This window comes from Salvelinus fontinalis, chromosome 6, assembly GCF_029448725.1.
Source record: "Salvelinus fontinalis isolate EN_2023a chromosome 6, ASM2944872v1, whole genome shotgun sequence".
NCBI lineage: Eukaryota > Metazoa > Chordata > Actinopteri > Salmoniformes > Salmonidae > Salvelinus > Salvelinus fontinalis.
The window spans coordinates 25,619,315-25,640,459 of NC_074670.1; the positions used below are offsets into that span (position 1 = coordinate 25,619,315).

Below are 21,145 nucleotides of genomic sequence, written 5' to 3' on the forward strand. Positions count from 1 at the left end.
TTAGGTGATGTGAAATTTTAAAAATAACATGTTTCAAAAAATTCTCCAAAATAAAACACGCAAAAGTGGTGTGTGTATATCTATTCACCCCCTTCGCAATGAAGCCCCTAAATAAGATCTGGCGCAACCAATTACCTTCAGAAGTCACATAATTATTTAAATAAAATCCATGTGTGTGTAATCTAAGTGTCACATGATCTGTCACATGATCTCAGTGTATATACACCTGTTCTGAAAGGCCCCAGAGTCTGCAACACCACTAAGCAAGGGCAAGCAAGCGGCACCATGAAGACCAAGGAGCTCTCCAAACAGGTCAGGGACAAAGTTGAGGAGAAGTACAGATCAAGGTTGAGTTACAAAGAAATATCTGAAACTTTGAACATCCATTAAATCCATTATTCAAAAATTAAATCCATTATTCAAAAATGGAAAAAAATATGGTACCACAACAAACCTGCCAAGAGAGGGCCGCCCATCAAAACTCACAGACCAGGCAAGGAGGGCATTAATCAGAGAGGCAACAAAGAGACCAAAGATAACCCTGAAGGAGCTGCAAAGCTCCACAGCGGAGATTGGAGTATCTGTCCATAGGACCACTTTAAGCCGTACACTCCACAGAGCTGAGCTTTACAGAAGAGTGGCCAGAAAAAAAGCCATTGCTTAGAGAAAAAAATAAGCAAACACGTTTGGTGTTCGCCAAAAGGCATGTGGGAGACTCCCCAAACATGTGGAAGAAGGTACTCTGGTCAGACGAGACTAAAATGTAGCTTTTAAGCCATCAAGGAAAACACTATGTCTGGCGCAAACCCAACACCTCTCATTACCCCGAGAACACCATCCCCACAGTGAATCATGGTGGTGGCAGCATCATGCTGTGGGGATGTTTTTCATCGGCAGGGACTGGGAAACCGGTCAGAATTGAAGGATTGATGGATTGTTCTAAATACAGGGATATTCTTGAGGGAAACCTGCTTCAGTCTTCCAGAGATTTGAGACTGGGACGGAGGTTCACCTTCCAGCAGGACAATGACCCTAGGCATACTGCTAAAGCAACACTCGAGTGGTTAAGGGGAAACATTTAAATGTCTTGGAATGGCCTAGTCAAAGCCAAGACCTCAATCCAATTGAGAATCTGTGGTATGACTTAAAGATTGCTGTACACCAGCGGAACCCATCCAACTTGAAGGAGCTGGAGCAGTTTTGCCTTGAAGAATGGGCAAAAATCCCAGTGGCTAGACGTGCCAAGCTTATAGAGACATACCCCAAGAGACTTGCAGCTGTAATTGCTGCCAAAGGTGGCTCTACAAAGTATTGACTTTGGGGGCGTGAATAGTTATGCATGCTCAAGTTTTCAGTTTTTTTGTTATTTCTTGTTTGTTTCACAATAAAAAATATTTTACATCTTCAAAGTGGTAGGCATGTTGTGTAAATCAAATGATACAAACCCCCCAAAAATCTATTTTAACTCCAGGTTGTAAGGCAACAAAATAGGAAAAATGCCAAGGGGGTGAATACTTTCGCAAGTCACTGTATGTGTGGATGCGCGTGTGCATACTTAATATCTTTACCTTTTGGCATGCCGAGATCTCTGGACTTGTAAAAAAGAAGGACTGCCGTGACCTGACCCCAGATTTAATCTCATTAGGCCATTAGGCCACCTGGGCCCTCATGGCACGTTCATTAAAGCCAATGAGGACTGTTTAGGGTGGATTACGCCATACATTTACCAGAATAGGATCACAGCCAGAAGGAAACAACGTGGTTCCTTACATCCAAGGGAAAGTGACGTAGCGGCATTGTAATTGTCTCCAACCCTTATCAGATTTCCGCTCGTTGTACCAATTGGTAAGCTAATGTCAGACCTGGGTTCAAACAGTATTTTAAGTAATTTAAAAGGCACTCATGGCAAGCTAAAGCAAAAGATAAAAGATTTCAAATAGTATTTGAACCCAGGTTTAATGTTGGTCAGCTAGCATGGAGGATGAGAGGTGTATTTCCATCTCTCTCTCCCTGGCGGCATGGTGTTGATAATGAATAATCTGGATCCATTGGAGGGATCTGTGGTTTCTATTAACCTTGATGTGTAGACTTGAGTGTGAAATGGTCCCTGGCGAATATAGTTGTGCGGTGGTTCATTTCACCACACAGTCTCTGACAGCTTGATCCAGTAGAGATGTATAGGGAATATTTCACAGCATTTAATCAATTCCCACAACATTGCAGACAAAAGATCAAAAATGTTTTTGTTTTTTTTGCAGCTGAGCGATGTGGTATTTCACCCATTTGAGGAGCAATTGTTGTGTAGCGTGGATCAGTTAGACTCAAAATGAATTTATTTCGGTTATTGAAACTGTTAAATAGACTCCTAGAGCTAGACTTAACCATTTCAGCCACTTCAGTTGTTTATTACAGTGTAGTGTTGAAGTAGTTCAATATGTACTCATATAGAGTACAACTGTACATTATGAGCATGTGGCCACAAAGGACATATCTGAAATATAGGCCAAGTAGTTCTAGAGATTGATTGGAGAGATTTTTACAGTATGTGCTGTACAAGGCTGCTTGACAATGCTTCTGGAAAGAAGGCACAAATGGAAACATACTGTATTATTAAGGCAAAAATAGTACTATCTCTGATCAGAGGGAAATTAAACATGTCCCAGAGGAGTACTTGAACATGCATACTTTGTAATTTGCATGATTTGAGTTTGTTTGCATGTGTGTTTGTGTATTTTGACTCTTGACAATTCATGGCGTAGTCTTTTTCATAATCTCCCTTCTCCCTGCTGTGAGTCAGACACTTGAGCCCTGGTTGTGGGGCCTCGTAGGCTGTCAACCCTGTTTGACTTTGGCACTGCTGTCATCGTCCCGTGCTTTATGACTCATAGTCATTCAACAGTGAATACGCACCTACAGGAAGACTGGGGTTGCCATTTTTGATACTGGGTGTTGCGATGTAGTATGTTAGGGTGAAGTATAGCGCTGTAATGAACTGTCTAATATTTAGAGAGGATTTCTGCTTTTTATAGCAGGTGCGTTCGCTCCTACAGTATATGTATTTATGAATGTGAGTGTATGGGTAGGCTATGTGGTTGTGAACGGTGAGTTTATTTGAACGACCCAGCGGGGGACCATTTCCTGCATGCTGTATTTAAATCATGAATGTGTTATTGATACAGTACCTCTGTCCTGATATTTAATGCAGGAACCCTGCCTCTCTGTGCTGTTTGGGAGACACTAGTCCTGCTGATGCACACGGTGTCACTGATGAAATAAAAGTACTTGGGCTGCACTGGGATATTTTGCCACCACACCGTTTTTCCAGTCAGCCCAGCTTAAAATGGTGCTGGAGTCTACGAGATTACTGTGATGACTTTGCTCTCAATCCCTTTACGGGGCTCTAATCAATGAAGCAGAATACAACAGGACTGGAGCACTGGGACAGGGACGAGGATTGGAGCTGGCAGCCTGTCTCTCTCAATGAAGCTGGTTTCACCCTGATGGGATGTGAGAGGTATGAACCATTTGGCAAAACGTTTATGGTCGGGTTAGTTGAAGGGTTAGCCATCTTGGTTCTTCAGGTATACCTTATTTTCTCTTGGAAATGTATTTCTCCGGACTGCAAACCAAACAAGGATTCAAACATGTACTGGCCCTGTTCTATCAAAGATAATATGTTGTTGCTTTATGCAACAAGAACGCCTGTTCAAATGATTTTAAAGATGTTTTAGGAGAATGTGTGGTTTTGCTTTGATCTATTCCTGACATGAAATGTGAAAAACCCTTTACATGCACATTTATGACTCTTATAGTTTGGGATTTCTGCTGGTACAGTAGGAGTGTTGTTGTTCTTCGTCTCCTGATTAATTTGTAGCCGGAAGTGGTAATTTATTATTCATTAGGAGGCATGCACTAATGGTTTTCTTTGATTCCATGGATGCTAAGTGTTTGCTTAATCCATATTAATAATCCTAATGAATTTCCGCTGGTGGTTGGTTTCCCTGGTGATATAATATTTAAGGGGAGAATGATCCTCTGGTTTGTCATAACATTATTGCAATCAATAAAGAGGTCTTTAAAAAAATCCCCAAGGTAAAGTGTAAACAAAGTTTCTGCAGAAATAGAAATGTATACAGTATGTGTGTAGCTTGCTTGGCCTCGTTGGGATTTTTCTGTTCTCTGTCCTGGGCCTTGCTTATGTGTCATTTCCAAGGTAGTACTAGATGATTACTGTGATTATGATACTCTTACGGTATGATGTGTTTGGTCTGTCAGTCACAGCTGATTGTGGCTGTTATTCTTAACTTGACTAGAGCTTCAAACCAATGTTGTTCAGAACATTTGTGCTGATCATAATCATTGGACAATCCCCTTGATTGGCTGCTGCATGTGACATAAAGTTGAATTCAATGCAACAAAGTTGCATGGACTTTGTTGCATTGAAGTAAATTGAGTGGAGTTTGCGGCATGTATCACCAGTAGGGTTGAATCCCGGTTACCGAGATTTACAGAGATTTACTGTCCAAACCCGCTCCCTTTTCCCAGGATAAATAACTGTGAAAAACTGATAAATTATAATTAATTATTTATATGAACAAATGTGCTTCAACAAAGTACTAAGGAAGGGTCTGAATACTTGCGTTTGCAAAAATTCTAAAAACCTGATTTTGCCTGGTCATTATGGGGTATTGTGTGTAGATGGATGTTTTTTCTAAATGTTTGCATTAGGGGAAATATTATGACAAATTCAAATCTATTTAGCTAGTCTATACTTGTAACTTTGTAGGCAGCATGTGCTGCAACAGAATCACATGTTCTCTCCCTGCTTCATCATGCTTTGAATGAGGTGCATAATTCCGGTCTATATAATACAATACAGTACAGTAATACAGTTCACACTCAAAAATATTAGCCTCCTGGAGATTGTTTAATTTATTTACCCAAGAGAGCATAGCTAGGCCTATATCTATGGGCTTTTATGTGTTTCTGTCGTGCGTAATGCATATAGCTTGTGTATTGGATAACGGAATAATACTTTGGGCTTTATTGGACTTGGGCTCAGTAAATGTCTTTAATGTAGGGCTCATAAAATGTATTTAATCAGGCTCAGGTTGCATCAGGCTTGAATTTTTAATCAATGCTCTAATCAAATCCAGACAGAGGCCTATTTATATGCTTTATAATACTTTTGAACGACAATTCCGGGAAATATCGGGTTACCCGGGAGAAAAGCGATTTATTCTCGGGATGGAACATTTGTAAAATACCAGGGAAAATATTCAACCCTTATCACCAGTCAAAGTGTGAACAAAGTGTAGATTCCATTACTCCATTATCAGAGTCCATTAGTTGATCCCTGAATCGATTCCTTTGCAGTAATGAACACCCTCTTGGATATTTGGCCCAGTATAATGTTGGCATAAAGATGATGGGATTGGTTGGATTTGTATTTCACACACACACACACACACACACACACACACACACACACACACACACACACACACACACACACACACACACACACACACACACACACACACACACACACACACACACACACACACACACACACACACACACACACACACACACACACACACACACACACACACACACACACACACACACACACACACACACACACACACACACACACACACACACACACAGAGAGAGAGAGAGACATAATGTGACTGCCATGCCCCAGTGCTGCTAGGCGATTACCCTGTTCCCTCATCAATCTTGCATTATCGTTTGTCCAAGAACCAAAGTCATAGAAAAACATCTACTGAAAAATGTGAAAACAATAGCAGAAGTATGGTATATCCAATGGAAAGTATCAAGTCAAGACAGGGTAGAATGTAAAATACAAATCTTTTGTTTTATGAATTCGGCAGCATTATGAATTTACCCACTGCGTCTAATCCAATTTCGACACTTTGGTTTTTAGGTTATTTAGGTTGTGCTTGGTGAACTGAAAAGAAATGGTCCCCTTAGAGCTCAGGCAAAAATAAACGCTAGATGTCATGGTTACAGGTAACGCTTCTGATAAATGGTTACATGGCTACGTTTCACCCAGAAAATATTTGTGACATTTTGACATTTGCTTGTTCTGTAAAACATTCAGGTTATACTGTATGTTCACCTTTTGTGCCCTTTTTGTGTCCTTAATGGCCTCTCTCGACTAATCCCAGATGAGTTGTAAATGCGTGTCTTTAGTGTTTCCTAAACTTTTTACGTTGTGACCCACCTATTCTTACAACTTTTCTTGTGACAAAACCATGTTGACCACGAACCAAACTGGGCACGACCATTCTAAACGTTGGTCTACCAAGTGTTTTTTCCAATATGGCAGCCCTCAGTCTGTGAAAATGTAGCTAACGCTGGCATATCCTCTGAAGTGGTTGTCAAATCAAATCAAATCAAATTGGATTTGTCACATGCGCCAAATACAACAGGTGTAGGTAGACCTTACAGTGAAATGCGTACTTACAAGCCCTTAACCAACAATGCAGTTTTAAGAAAATAGCTTAAAAAAGTAGGAGATAAGAACAACAAATGATTAAAGAGCGGCAGTAAATAACCATAGTGGGCTATATACAGGGGTACAGAGTCTGTCTGACAAACACTACGTCATTGGAGCGTCACTGGAATATTTAGGCACCAAACGATTGTGAAGTTGCTTTGTCAAGTCTGCGTCACGCTTTCCAGTCTCAAAATAGAATGAAACGCCAACACACTAACCCAATAGATTATGTGCAAAGAGCCTGGAAATGATATTATGCACACCGTGGTATTGTTCTGTTCTGTTCTGTTTTGAAGCACTGCAGTGCTATCTATAAGGCTAATACTCTACAACAGAGACAAAACCCAGTCACTCAACAATCTATCTGCTTGATTTCGCTGATCGCTTTTACAACTCCCCCCTCTGTCTCTCACAGTCTACACAAACACACACACACACATACTCCCCCCCCCCATCTATATCTCTTCCCTCTCCGCGCTGCACTGTCTCTGATCCTGGAAGCTGTGCTTGCAATAGCTCCTCTGCTCAATGTGAACATTGGTCTCCAGCTGTCCTCTCAGCGCTGCTCGCGAGGAGTGGAACAGAAGACGTGTCCGTCCCTGTGCCCTCGGCAAGAGAGGGACTGTGTGTGTAAAAAAGAGACGGAGCTGGAGCATGGAGAGACAGAGAGAGAGAGAGAGTGAGTGAGCGAAAGAGAGCGAGCGAGAGAGAGAGGAAAGGAGGGAGGAGGAGAGGAGGTACCACTGCAGACGCACAGCCACTGTCACAGCTCCACAGCCAGAGGACAGAGGCAGGAACGGCAGTGAACAGCAGCAGCACCAGAGAGCATGGAGGAGCAAGACTCTATCGTTCACCTGGACCTCTACCCTTCTCACTGACAACCTTCCTCTGGAAATACCCCGTGAAGAGTGGAGTGTAGTAGAGAAGAGAAGAGGAGGGAGATAGAGGACAAGGGGAGGACTCTCTCGATCTGCCCTTCAGGAGAGGAAGCACCAGTCCCTCACTCAAGTGGGACAAATCACACACTATTCTTTTTTTTGCCTGTCGGACCTGTGTAAGTCTTGGGCTATCTTTAACCTGCGGTCACCTTCTCGACTGTGTGGACTTACGTTGACCCTGGAGAGGACCATGGGGCTAGGGTGGAGGTGGAGGGGTGCAGGAGGGACCCCCAGCATAAGGACAGGGGGAAGCACATTCCTCTGGGTGACAGTACTACTGCTCTGTGGTACCTGGAGGGCTAACATGCAGATGGTAGAGGACACCAAGTCTGTGTACTTCTGGGAAACAGGTACTGGACTCCTATTGTACTATGAGAGACTTAGGGACAGATTGGTTGTTGTTTTGTACTGTTTGACTTTAATGGCGATCAGAATAAAGAATCTGCGATATTGAAGTCGAAGCAGAATATTGTGTTTCAAGGGGCATGTTTTCAATAGTCAATGGTGACTATGTATTCAGTATTGAAAAAGCTTGTGGACAAGACACTCAGCTTGTGCATGATATTCTCTGCTCTCATTTCCTCTCTGTGAACCTTTTGAAAATTAGAGCAGGTCTCAAGGTCCTTAAACCCCCGTCATCGCATTACCTCATTTTCCCTGTCCCTTTTACTAGTCTCACAAGCAGATAGTTTACACATTGTAACTGAAGTGTAAAAGTCTTGAATAGCAAGCTATCGTGGGAGAACGAGGCAGAGAACGATAAGAGATATCCACGAGAAGTCTATTAGTAAGTGCATTGAATTTGGCACCAAACGCTGGCGTGATCCATTCTGACTGGATTACTTACATTTCTGTCTCTTAGCTGAATTGGTAGTTGAGGAGTGTGGTCGCACGATAGCTTGATGATCGTATATGTGTTGGAGCACAATACTAGACCAAAGAAATGGGGAGTTGATCGCAAACATGAGATGAAATGGGATGGGTGGTTGCAGAGTGTTTTCTGATAACCTCTGGTATGAACAAGTGCAATGCATTAGTAATGTACGGCTCCTCTAACATAATTAGAAGATCTGAGCCAGGAATAATCATGCCCAGGGAGACTTGGCGCACTTACGTGTGCCTTCAAATATATATGGGCAAATCTCCTTGGCCTTCGAGGTGTTATTTAACCCTTCGCTTTCTCACATCCCCCACCACCTCTCTCCCCCTCATGGGACTAGATGAGGGGAAAATACCCCCCCCCCCCCCTTCCCAACCCACTGGACAGCTCAGCCCAGCGCCAGTCCTGAATCGATGGAATGTCGTCGTCTCTCGGGCTCCTGCATCTTTAAAGAGGATGTAGCTGAGTAAGGAGATTAAAGGAGTAGGGATTTGCTCAAGAAAGACGTTCCGGGGAGCAGCCCTGCCCTAAGAAATGGAGCGTCAGGGGCTGGATCTTTCCCAGTGTAGATCATTACGATTACACCTCTCTCCCACGCTACTGCACCCCTCTCTCCCACGCTACACACACCTGCACAAACACAAGAAAGCAAACACACACACACACATTCCTCATACTGCCTATAGCCACATGGCTTTAGGTCTGTGCTGTGATATGTAGGAGGTTTTCTGTTCTTTCTAACTAAAGGAAGACTATTGATTTTAGGATAGAGGTTTTTATTTGTTTAACAATTTTATTATTATTTATTTTTCTTCTTTGGTTTGGTGATGCCACAGAGCTTGGAGATAACCTACAGTAGAGACATTTATTTCTGGGATTTCAAGCACTTTTTTATCAAAATGTGACCCTTGTGGCTCAGTTGTTGGAGCACGGTGCTTGCAAGGTCAGGGTTGTGGGTTCAATTCCCACTAGGGGAACAGTATGAAAAATGTATGCACTCACTACTGTTAGTCGTTCTGAATAAGAGTGTCTGCTAAATGACTCAAATGTGTTATCTTTGCATACCCCTTTTTTTGCATTTCAGCTCTTTTCATAAAATATGATTATGTTTGTGCACATTTCAGTGAGTGCAGTCAGTGGAGGGAATATTCTGGTGGCAAATGCTGCTGTGATGTTTGCATAGTGATGAGTTACTGAAAGACAGCCCTGTCTTCAAACTATGGGGAATTGGCTCACGTTGCTTTTATTGGCTTCTATGAAAATATGATCTATGTTTAGAGGTGCAGAGAATTCAGGGATATTTCCCTCTGGAAGGTTCTATTTAGATGACAAAAGTGAAAACAGGCACTGGCTGCCAACAGACTTGATAATGATGTTATTGAAGAAGATAAGGTTGATGACGACAATGAGGATGAGGTGAAGGAGGAGGAGAAACCTGTTGAGAATAAGGTTGATGAAGGCAATGATGATGATGATGATTATATTGATGTTGACGATAATGAGGAGATTGTGAAGGAGTAGGAGGATGATATGGTAAAGTAAAGTAGTGTTACAAGCCTGGAAGAGATCCTTGGAGGGTTTATGGCTCTCTATCACACAGTTATTTCTATCCTCTCTATCGCTCACTTATGGCTCTCTATCACACACACACACACACACACACACACACACACACACACACACACACACACACACACACACACACACACACACACACACACACACACACACACACACACACACACACACACACACACACACACACACACACACACACACACACACACACACACACACACACACACACACACACACACACACACACACACAGTGGGTGGAATTCCTCTCGCAGTTTGGTGCTGTGTGCGCTTCATTAGTTTCCGTTAGTGAAGTGGCAGTACTGCTGTAGTCTGTAGGGTGGAGCTGTCAGGATTGCACCAGCATGTATGCCCATCAGAGGCCAAGGCAATTATCAGTGTGTGTACAGTGTGACTGTGGGTCACGTTCAAGGCCAGAGATCAACCTGGAGTATCCATCTCCACAGCAAATTAGACTTTTGTACTACGCTAGCCCACTCCTTGAACTCTCACTCTGACACCATGGGATTTAAATGAGGATACTCCAACTGTCCTGGTTTGTACTGGCATGACACCATCAAACCAACAGTGTTTGGTGTGACTCTTCCAATGTGAAGAGATATCTTCATTTGTGACATCATATCAAATATTCCCCAATATAATTTGAATACCACCAATCAATTTGTAATGATGTAGAAATGCAGTTTGCAAATGTCCTACTGTGTTGTAGGGAAGCATGAACACATTACAAAGGGCTTTACAAAGGGGTCCTGAGTGGCTCAACGATCTAAGGCACTCCATCTCAGTGCTAGAGGCATCACTACAGATCCTGGTTCGATCCCGGGCTGTATCACAGCCGGCCGTGATTGGGAGTCCCATAAGGCGGTGCAGAATTAGCCCAGCGTGGTCCGGGTTAGGGGAAATAAGAATTTGTTCTTAACTGACTTGCCTAGTTAAATAAAGGTAAAAAAAAAAAACAATGACAGTAGAGATGTTCGTGTGTGTGGTTCAGAACCATTCTCTGTGTTACAGCACAACCCAGCAGGAGAGCTTGATGCATCTCCAACGTCCCCCTTTGCGCTTCTCCAGGTTCTAATCTGCCATTGGGAAACAGATTACGTAGGCATCGTCCCTGACTTCTGATCAACCCAATCTCCTTTTACCAGACTGGCTCTCTCTCTGGCCTACTCGTGGTTTACACCACGTTTTCCTCCCCTAGACCTATTAGCCAGCTGAAACGTGCATGGTTATCGCTAATTCTGCTAGTTGATTTGAACTGCTCTCAGCCAACACCTGTCAGGGCTCCAGTACACACTAACGCCCCCTACCCCACCCCCCGCTTTGTCAAACAATAGAGTACATTTGAGTCATCATCTTATAAAGTAATTATGAAGTCATTCACAATGCTTTATTAACAAGTATAATACACTACTGAGATGGTGTTCAATAAATACGTTGTTAACAGCTAACATGTCCAAGCAGGAGTTCAATGTATTTGGATATGCAGTGATTGCCACAAATTCTGGGTTGACAATTAGGCTATTTTTGTTATATTTTACTGTAAAAATTGGGTTTGTTCAATAGAGAATAATTTGCCTTCGTCTGTATGTGCACTAATATTATATACAGGCCAAAGGAAATTGGTGCTAATTCACCACCTGAAGAAGTGGAAGCTCAAAACACATTAGCTACACTGAGTGTACAAAACATTAGGAATGCCTGCTCTTTCCATGACATAGACTGACCAGGTCAAACCCATATCAGATATCTTGACTGTAAAACAGTGTGCTTTGAGCTCAGTAATGATCATTGAGAAATAAAAAGCTGAGACCCTCTCTTTAATATGGAAAACAAATTACTTTCAAAGTAGTTTTTTCCCCATGCAATTGCATTTTGAAATGTCATACAATCACGAGGGGGGGGGGGGGGAGTGTGAGAGGCTCGCTCATTACAGCAGCCGGCGCCAGCGAAACAGGCAGGCACAGCTGCAGGGCAGACACGTTTATTACAGGAATCGTGAGGATAAAGCACTTTACTGTTTAACAGATTCCTGGTTTTAGCCACCTAACCAATAGGATGTTTTGATTGCGGTGACCAGCTAGATGCTAGAATCTGCATCTCACACCAGTGCGACCAAATTTTAACTCACACAGCCAAGTCAAAGGTTGCAAAATGGAGTCCTGCCTATAGGCCTACAGACGACACACCGTTGGCCCACCTCGCAACCACTTGTGTCAATATGGGAGTTTCTAGGAAGGAAATGTTGATGTGCATGTATATCTGTGACTGTTTGTTGACCTTGCAACTCAAAAGACAAATGGACCTAGAAGCCCACTACTTCATTTCTAGTGTTGTGGACATACTAGTTACTCTATGTGTAACCATGATGCTGGACTGATGTCATCCCTCAATGAGATGGGCCAGTGTGAAGAGCACTGACAGGCCATTGTTACTGAATACATTTCCACCTAACGATGGCTCCAGCAGTGAGGGATGTCACCCGACCTAGCTGTTAGCGGCTCTCCCAGTCCCAACCACCTGCTATGACAACATACACCATATATACAAAAGTATGTGGACACCCTTTCAAATCAGTGGATTTGGCTATTTCAGCCAGACCTGTTGCTGACAGATATATAAAATCGAGCACACAGCCATGCAATCTCCATAGAGAAACATTGGCAATAGAATGGCCTTACTGAAGAGCTCAGTGACTTTCAACATGGCACCGTCATAGGATGCCACCTTTTCAACAATACAGTTCGGCAAATTTCTTCCCCGGTCAACTGTAAGTGCTGTTATTGTGAAGTGAAAACGTCTAGGAGCAACAACGGCTCAGCGAAGTGGTAGGCCACACAAGCTCACAGAACTGAACCGCCAAGTGCTGAAGCGCAAAGCGCGTAGAAACTGTCTGTCCTCGGTTGCAACACTCACTACCAAGATTCAAACGGTCTCTGGAAGCAATATCAGCACAAGAACTGTTCGTCGGGAGCTTCATGAAATCGGTTTCCATTGACGAGCAGCCGCACACATACCTAAGATCATCATGCACAATGCCAAGCGTTGGCTGGAGTGGTGTAAAGCTCGCCGCCATTGGACTCCAGAGCAGCGGTAACGTGTTCTCAGGAGTGATGAATCACGCTTCACCTTCTGGCAGTCCAACAGACCAATCTGGGTTTAGCGGGTGCAAGGAGAACTTTACCTGCTTGAATGCATAGTGCCAACTGTAAAGTTTGGTGGAGGATGAATAATGGTCTGGGGCTGTTGTTCATGGTTCGGGACCTTAGTTCCAGTGAAGGGAAATCTTAACGCTAAAGCATACAATGACACTCTAGACGATTCTGTGCTTCCAACTTTGTGGCCGACAGTTTGGGGATGGCTTGTTTGGCGAAGGCCCCCGTGCACAAAGCGAGGTCCATACAGAAATGTTTTGTCGAGATTGGTGTGGAAGAACTTGACTGGCCTGTAAAAAGCTCTGACCACAACCCCATTGAACACCTTTGGGACGAATTGGAACACTGACTGCGAGCCAGGCCTAATCGCCCAACATCCGTGCCTGACCTCACTAATGCTCTTGTGGCTGACTGGAAGCAATTTCCCTGCAGCAATGTTCCAACATGTAGTGGGAAGCCTCCCCAGAAAAGTGGAGGCTGTTATAGTAGCAATGGGGGGACAAACTGCATATTAATGCCCATGATTTTGGAATGAGGTGTTCGACGAGCAGGTGTCCACATACTTTTGGTCATGTAGTGTAGTACGTAATAGAGTGGACAGCCTGCCTGGTCAGAAGCTCAATACCATAACCTCAGGTCATTATCATGGTCAAACAAGCGCAGCATGTCCCACTCTCCCAGACTTCCACTAGACCAGGGTAATTCAAACCCGGGCCAAGATCCATAGAGCGACTGGTGTTCTTCCTTCCTCTCTATTCAGGATCTGACTCAGACCTCGGACTCCAGGAGAGTGGACTATCTGGCCAATCAATTAAGAAATCAATCAGTCAATCAATGAACTGCCAGGAAAAAAACAGCAGTACTGAAAAAACATTAAGGCCTGGTTTTTAATAGCCTTGTACTATCATCTGAATGTACAGTGTTGAGAGATCGACAAGTGCCTTCTGGCAGAAAACAAGCCCACATCTAGCTGCCTCAGTAAGAGATGCTGTCTGGAGATATGGCCATGGGGAATATCTCAGGCAACATCACAATTGAATGTATCCCTAAGGAGCCCAGCTTCATTTTAGTGACTGCATTTTAATATGACCCATGTTGACCCTCATTACAATAGTACCTGGGGGCATACCAGCTTCTGTGATAGAATTGGCTGGCCACTCTTTAAGACCCATAGCAACAGGCTGCATAATTAGGCCATGAATAAATGAAGGTGATTTCCTTGGGAGTTGGAGATCGTGGCACGCAAGTGTATTTCTTGTATATTTCATTTTTCAGTTTGGATCTAATGGGCGATAACTGAAGCAGTAGCGTGTGACCAGTTTCATATCCAGATTGGAAACTGAGCACTCAGCAGCACTGCAGCCCACGGTGTGTTTATATTTCTGGAGTGCGGCAACAACAGCGATGCAACTTACACACAGCGTCAGCAGATTTCTTTCTTTGAACAGGGAGGGTGAAACATTTCAACGTTTCGTATCAAGATGAGTGGTTTGGGGTTGATTTCAAGATCCAAGCTGTTTTGCCCCACTTGTAACATCTGTAACAGCACCTTTGAACTCTACAGTTAATTCATCACATAGAAACTTGTTTGATGATAGAGATTCATAGAGACCTTTTTGACCTTTTGACCCACATTGGGGGGTTATTTTTCACCTATATGTTGCATGAGCAAATGAAGCTGTATCCTAAAGTTGTCCAGTCCCATGTAGATGCAGCAGTGTGCAGGCCAGGGAGCACAGGAGTTTGTTTAAAGGTAGACTCAGCGAAATGACGTTGCCACGAGCAGCTCTACAGAGGTTGTGATGAGCGAGGTGCAAGACTTCGCTCTCCCACAGTCACATACAGTATCTGCGCATGTGCATGCGTTCGCTTCGCGGGTTCGCTTCGCGGGTTCGCTTCGCGGGTTCGCTTCACAGCGTAGTGGGCTACGGACCCAAAACAACGGAGAAGTTAAGCCTCGCGCTTCAACGCTCTTAGTTGTTGCGGAAATAGACCCACTATGTCATGTACTTTCTGCATCTACATCATATCGCTGAGTCTACCTTTAATCTAGAGTTTACACTAAAACCTGATCATGACTGATATAACGATGCAGGCCGGATTACAGATTACACTTCATCCCCAAAACTGTATTTATAGTGATTTAAGAGGATTTGCACATTTACACCATATTCTGCAATATTCCAACGGCTCACAACATATGATATTTAGACGGTTGCTAGGTCATAAATGTACTTAATGTGTATTTACTGGTATTTATTACTTTGTATATTGTACTGTTTGTATGGTGAGAGTAAGCAGATTAATGGTAATATTGGAGGATAAATTGCGGGATATTATAGAATTCTGATGAAAGTCTATCCCTTGACTGCTGTTTAAGCTCTATCGATTTAAAGAGATGGGTGTATGATTGAATAGACCGACCTACACTTTCCTATTAATCTTCTCAAGTGCCCCGTCAAAGACGAGGAGGGGAGACAGGCGACGAGGGGGACACATTGAGCGGGGACATAGGGTCGTGTTCTCCCAGTACCTTGACTGACAACTACTTCAGCCATACTGGGTCAAAGCAGAAACATGGTGAACTCTTCTCATTCAGTCAGCGGATACGTTGGGGAAACATGCTATTTAGACTCTGGGAGTGGCATTCAAAACAGACTGTCCATCTCCTGTGGGAAGCAATACGGCAGCTTCAGTGGGTTGAGAGGAGAATGGGCTCTCTGAGAGGGAGCAGTGACATTTACTTTAGTGAGACGAGTTTCTAGTCCACACAGCTCTGCTCTGCTGATGGTAATAAAGGCATACTGTGGAGAAGTGGAGAAATATCCGTCCATCCATCCATCCATCCTTCCATTCATCACTCCGTCCACCCATCCCTCAGCTCTGCTCAGTTGTATTACTTCAGGATGAGCACGACTTGAGTGTTCATTGTATTGGAATGTTGTGGGAAATGTAGTTTTAGTTCTGTGGTGGGTTCATTTACCGCATTGGCTGCATCATACCGCATCATAGACCCAACGATGTACCATATTTGATTACGTTTTTATAAATTTGTGTTGGTTTCGGTTTTACTTATCTTATATGTATCATATTAGCAATGACGTGATGGAAATGTAATTGAAAATCTATTCTTTGCTAGGCTGTAGCATGCACTGAATATGCAAAGTAATGAAGGCCTACTATATTGCACAAGATAATATTTGCTTTCATTATCTCAATGATCCCAGGGTGAATTAATATACTTCTCCGCGTAATCATGTGTAAATACAGATTGATTTAATCTATGGTAGTGGAATCATACACTACAAGCCTCCTGGGTCAGACATTGCATGAGAATGAAGGACTATCTCAGCTGCCGCCTGCCGGAATAGAATATGATGATAATATGGTTACCAGTGAGAACCACAGGCATGTATTACACATGTTTTATACAATAATTGCACAGTATCTAGTACTGAAGTGTTGCTTTGCATATTGGTTATAAGTGTTGAGGTAGGATGCTGAGGGGTCCTTCAAGTGGTTAGCTGACAACAATTGTCAGTTCTCAAATGCTACTGTAGCTCTAACCGGACCATAGCTAGCAGATCCCTTCTGCTTAAAAAACGCTCTGCAATATACAATTTAACCCAGTTGGGCCTCTGTTTAGCCACTCTTTAACCTTGTCTTGGTGATACTGGGACATGAATCACTGGCCATCTAGCTCTTTTAAGATGGTGTTTGTACAGGAAGAGCTGTTGGTGCCTGAGATGTCAGGCTTGTAGGGTCCTTCCCCACGGTACTACCATCTTTAATGTCAATTTCACACATGCACGGGCTAATCACTTGTGACAATCCCTTGGATTAGAGCGAGGACAGCAGATGGCCCCAGGCAGAGCAGAGCAGAGCCATGGCGGGGCAGGGCAGGGCAGGGCACGGCACACCGGGCCTGGTCAACACACAGAGCTGCTCAGGCTCCCTTGCTAGCTAGATCCCTCCTCTGGCTTCTCCACTCGTCCACTTTAATTCTCTGGTATCCATTCGTTTATAAATCCGCAGTGTCTATTCTGCATGGCTGATTCGTTGCTCTTTCCTGCAGTTTTTCTCCTCCGTAATCCTTCCATCCATCTATCCATCCATCCGTCCATCCATTCAACTGTCAATGTGTTCGGGAGCTGGCAGCCTTGCCTCTCCACCTCCTCCTTCTCCTCCTCCTCATCTCCTTTTCCTCTATTAATCCATCCATCCATTCTCTCTGTTTCCACACTCCCTCTTTCCTAGCTCACGTGGGTGTTGGGCATGTGGCCAGGACTCACGCATGGCACTTCACACCAGGTCTCTGGCATTTGCTCACACACATGCTCTACCATACGTGCATGTACACGCGCATGCACACCCGTGCACTAGCAACTCTACATTCACACCTATAGAGAGATGTGTTCACTGGCTTTTGCGCCTCTAAGCCCCTTGCTAATAGCTCATGCATGGGTTTCAGGAATGCAGGAAGAGTATTCCTGTAGATCACTCCTCCACTTATAGCTCACTACAAACACGTGATAGATTCAGGGTGAGGGATCTGCTATTTTCTGTTCTCTCCCTTTATTTTCTCCCTCTGTTTTTCACGGATATTTCCAGAACATTGTTACAGTAACTTAGTGTAACTAGATTTTTATGGATTTCTTCAAAAGTTGTACACTTAAAGTTGTAGGAATGATAAGAGAGTGTTATGAAAAGAGGCTTAGGGCTCAACCAACATTTAAAACAATTATTCCAGTGTTGAAGGGGAACTATCTGTGGGATTAATATGAACTGGAATTATATATCAGATAATCATTTTCAATTATCTTGGTGTATTTCTTTGCTCTTATTTTTCATATTAGAGAAAGTATAACATTGTGATTACACAGTCTAAGCAGCAACGTAATTGTTTGCTTCTCTCAGTCCTATCAAAACACTCACTGTGCTATCAGACCATCTGCAAATTAAACTTTGTCATCTTTTGGCGGTTTGGAGAATCGGAACCTGTTAGACTCAGAAATCACATACAGTTGAAGTTTACATACACTTAGGTTGGAGTCATTAAAACTTAAAAAAAAAACATTTTTCAACCACTCCACAAATTTCTGTTTTGGCAAGTTTTGGCAAGTCTGTTAGGACATGTACTTTGTGCATGGCACAAGTAGTTTTTCCAACAATTTTCCCACCGATTATTTCACTTATAATTCACTGTATCACAATTCCAGTGGGTCAGACGTTTACATACACTAAGTTGACTAAGCCTTTAAACAGCTTGGAAAATTCCAGAAAATTATGTCATGGCTTTAGTAGCTTCTGATAGGTTAATTGACATAATTTGAGTCAATTGGAGGTGTACCTGTGGATGTATTTCAAGGTCTACCTTCAAATTCAGTGCCTCTTTGCTTGACATCATGGGAAAATCAATTTCCAAACGCCTGAAGGTACCAAGTTTGTCTGTACAAACAATAGTACGCAAGTATAAACACCATGGGAAGTTGTCATATCTCTCAGGAAGGAGAGGAGTTCTGTCTCCTAGAGATGAACGTACTTTGATGCGAAAAAGTGCAAATCAATCCCAGAACAACAGCAAAGGACCTTGTGAAGATGCTGGAGGAAACAAGTACAAAAGTATCTATTTCCACAGTAAAACGAGTCCTATATCGACATAATCTGATAGGCCGCTCAGCAAGGAAGAAGCCACTGCTCCAAAACTGCCATAAAAAAAGCCAGACTACAGTTTGCAACTGCACATGGGGACAACGATTGTAATTTTAGGAGAAACGTCTTCTGGTCTGATGAAACAAAAATATAACTGTTTGGCCGTATTGGCCATTGTTATGTTTGGAGGAAAAAGGGGGATGCTTGAAGCCGAAGAACACCATCCCAACCGTGAAGCACGGGGGTGGCAGCATCATGTTGTGGGGGTGATTTACAGCAGGAGGGACTGGTGCACTTCACAAAATAAATGGCATCATGAGGGAGGAAAATTATGCAGATATATTGAAGCAACATCTCAAGACATCAGTCAGAAAGTTAAATCTTGGTCGCAAATGGGTCTTCAAATGGACAATGACCCCAAGCATACTTCCAAAGTTGTGGCAAAATGGCTTAAGGACAACAAAGTCAAGGTATTGGAGTGGCCTGGAAAGCCCTGACTTCAATCCTATAGACAATTTGTGGGTAGAACTTAAAAAGCGTGTGCGAGCAAGGAGGCCTACAAAACTGACTCAGTTACACCACTTCTGTCAGGAGGAATGGGCCAAAATACACCCAACGTATTGTCGTAAGCTTGTGGAAGGCTACCTGAAGCATTTGACCCAAGTTAAACAATTTAAAGGCAATGCTAACAAATACTAATTGAGTGTATGTACACTTCTGACCCACTGGGAATGTGATGAAAGAAATAAAAGCCCAAATAAATAATTCTCTCTACTATTATTCGGACATTTCACATTCTTAAAATAAAGTGGTGATCCTAACTGACCTAAGACAGGGAATTCTTACTTGGATTAAATGTCTGGAATTGTGGAAAAACTTAGTTTAATGTATTTGGCTAAGGTGTATGTAAACTTCCGACTTCAACTGTATTTTACACACATTGCACACAAACCAGTGAAACCACAACAATTTTCTATTGGCACAATGGAAAACCTTTACTAGAAGGTATACTTTGTGTTGTCGCTACACAGTCCTCTGTGAGAAGTCATGAAGCAAACCTGCAGCCAGGCATCACAGGGCAAAGTAATTCATCATGGCACATTTGACCTCTCTAGAATCTTTTACGAAATCCTCTTGAATGTGCCACAGGGTTTTCTCACTATACCCTCTTCTGTCATATAAGCAGTTTGTCTCACTTGTCTATGGTAAATGATAACTTGTTATTTTGGATATCTGATTTGATTGTTTTGTCCGTTCTACAATGATACAAGTGGCTATTATTGTCAATAATAACTTGGACAATGACTAATTTCGAAATAACAGCGACTACGACTAATACCCAGGATAAACACAGTATGATGATGTACGTGCATGTCATAGAGACCAAGATAATGAGGGATGACATGAGTTGGTGCTGACCTCTGTGATGACATTTGTCACAGAGACATGAACCAAACACGACTGATTACAAGGGTGAGGCCTGTTTTTATCAACGGCTCTATCCACTAATGTGCTGGCTATTAAACCATCTGTACCTGTCATATGTCTCCAGTGAGCATCACCATTGCAATTCCATTCCATTCTACACCTCTGAACTCTCAGCTGTTTGGTTATTAGAGATATTAAACAATACTGGACCTTTAGTCATTTATTTGAACTACAAATCTTGCGTCTTTCACCATGCCTCCGTCTGTGCCTTCATCTAGGCTCGGAAATAAGACAGCCCGAGTCCTCTGTACCTGAAACGTCCCTCCATTTCTATATGTCATAATAATCCTAATCAAGTGCTGTCTCTACGAATCCACACTCAGTCCTCCCACTCCATTCCCATCTCTCCCTGTCTTCATCTCTCTGGTTGGTGGATCTGTGTCGGGCGGCAAGGCTGAACGGCTGGGCTTTAATGAAGATTGTGTTTTTCCAGAGAGGGTCCGGTGGGATTACACAGCTGTCACAGCTGTCAGTCATTCCTCCACCCCTTCTGGAGCTGCTAGAAAGCTGTAGCCATGGCAACAGTGATATGACGACTGCTTTATGTGATGACGTAAATCCCTCGCACCTGTACCTGTTAAATTCTGTCTCCCTGTTGTAGAGTGGTAGTGCAGACCCAAACTTTAGACTGCTTCATGGCAAGAGAGAGAGAGTCGAGAGCTTGACTATAAGGTTCTATCTGTAAAAAGATGATTCTGAGATAATTGGCTTTAAAGTTCCGAAGCCTCATTGACTTGAATGGTGTCAGCAATTTTTATATTGTATTCTTTTCTACTTAACAACATGAATTAGAGTACTCATAATACTATATAGGTAGAGAACATTGAACAGAACAAGGCTATGTCAATAAATCAATTTTGACAAAAATGCTGATAGTCCCAAGCTCTTGTAGTTTGACTTTTTCCAAA

At 43.0% G+C, this 21,145-nt stretch overlaps 1 protein-coding gene across 2 annotated transcripts in view; it reads left to right on the forward strand.

Moving 5' to 3' along the window:
• Positions 1–7,014: 7,014 nt before the first annotated feature.
• The window catches only part of LOC129857463 (thrombospondin type-1 domain-containing protein 7A-like), a 104,227-nt gene continuing 90,096 nt past the window's right edge, over positions 7,015–21,145 (forward strand). For both annotated transcript variants that reach the window (XM_055925727.1, XM_055925728.1), the window contains exon 1: positions 7,015–7,817. In XM_055925727.1, coding sequence (XP_055781702.1) covers positions 7,658–7,817 — 160 coding nt within the window. In that variant the 5' untranslated portion in view covers positions 7,015–7,657. The remainder of the gene's footprint in view (positions 7,818–21,145) is intronic.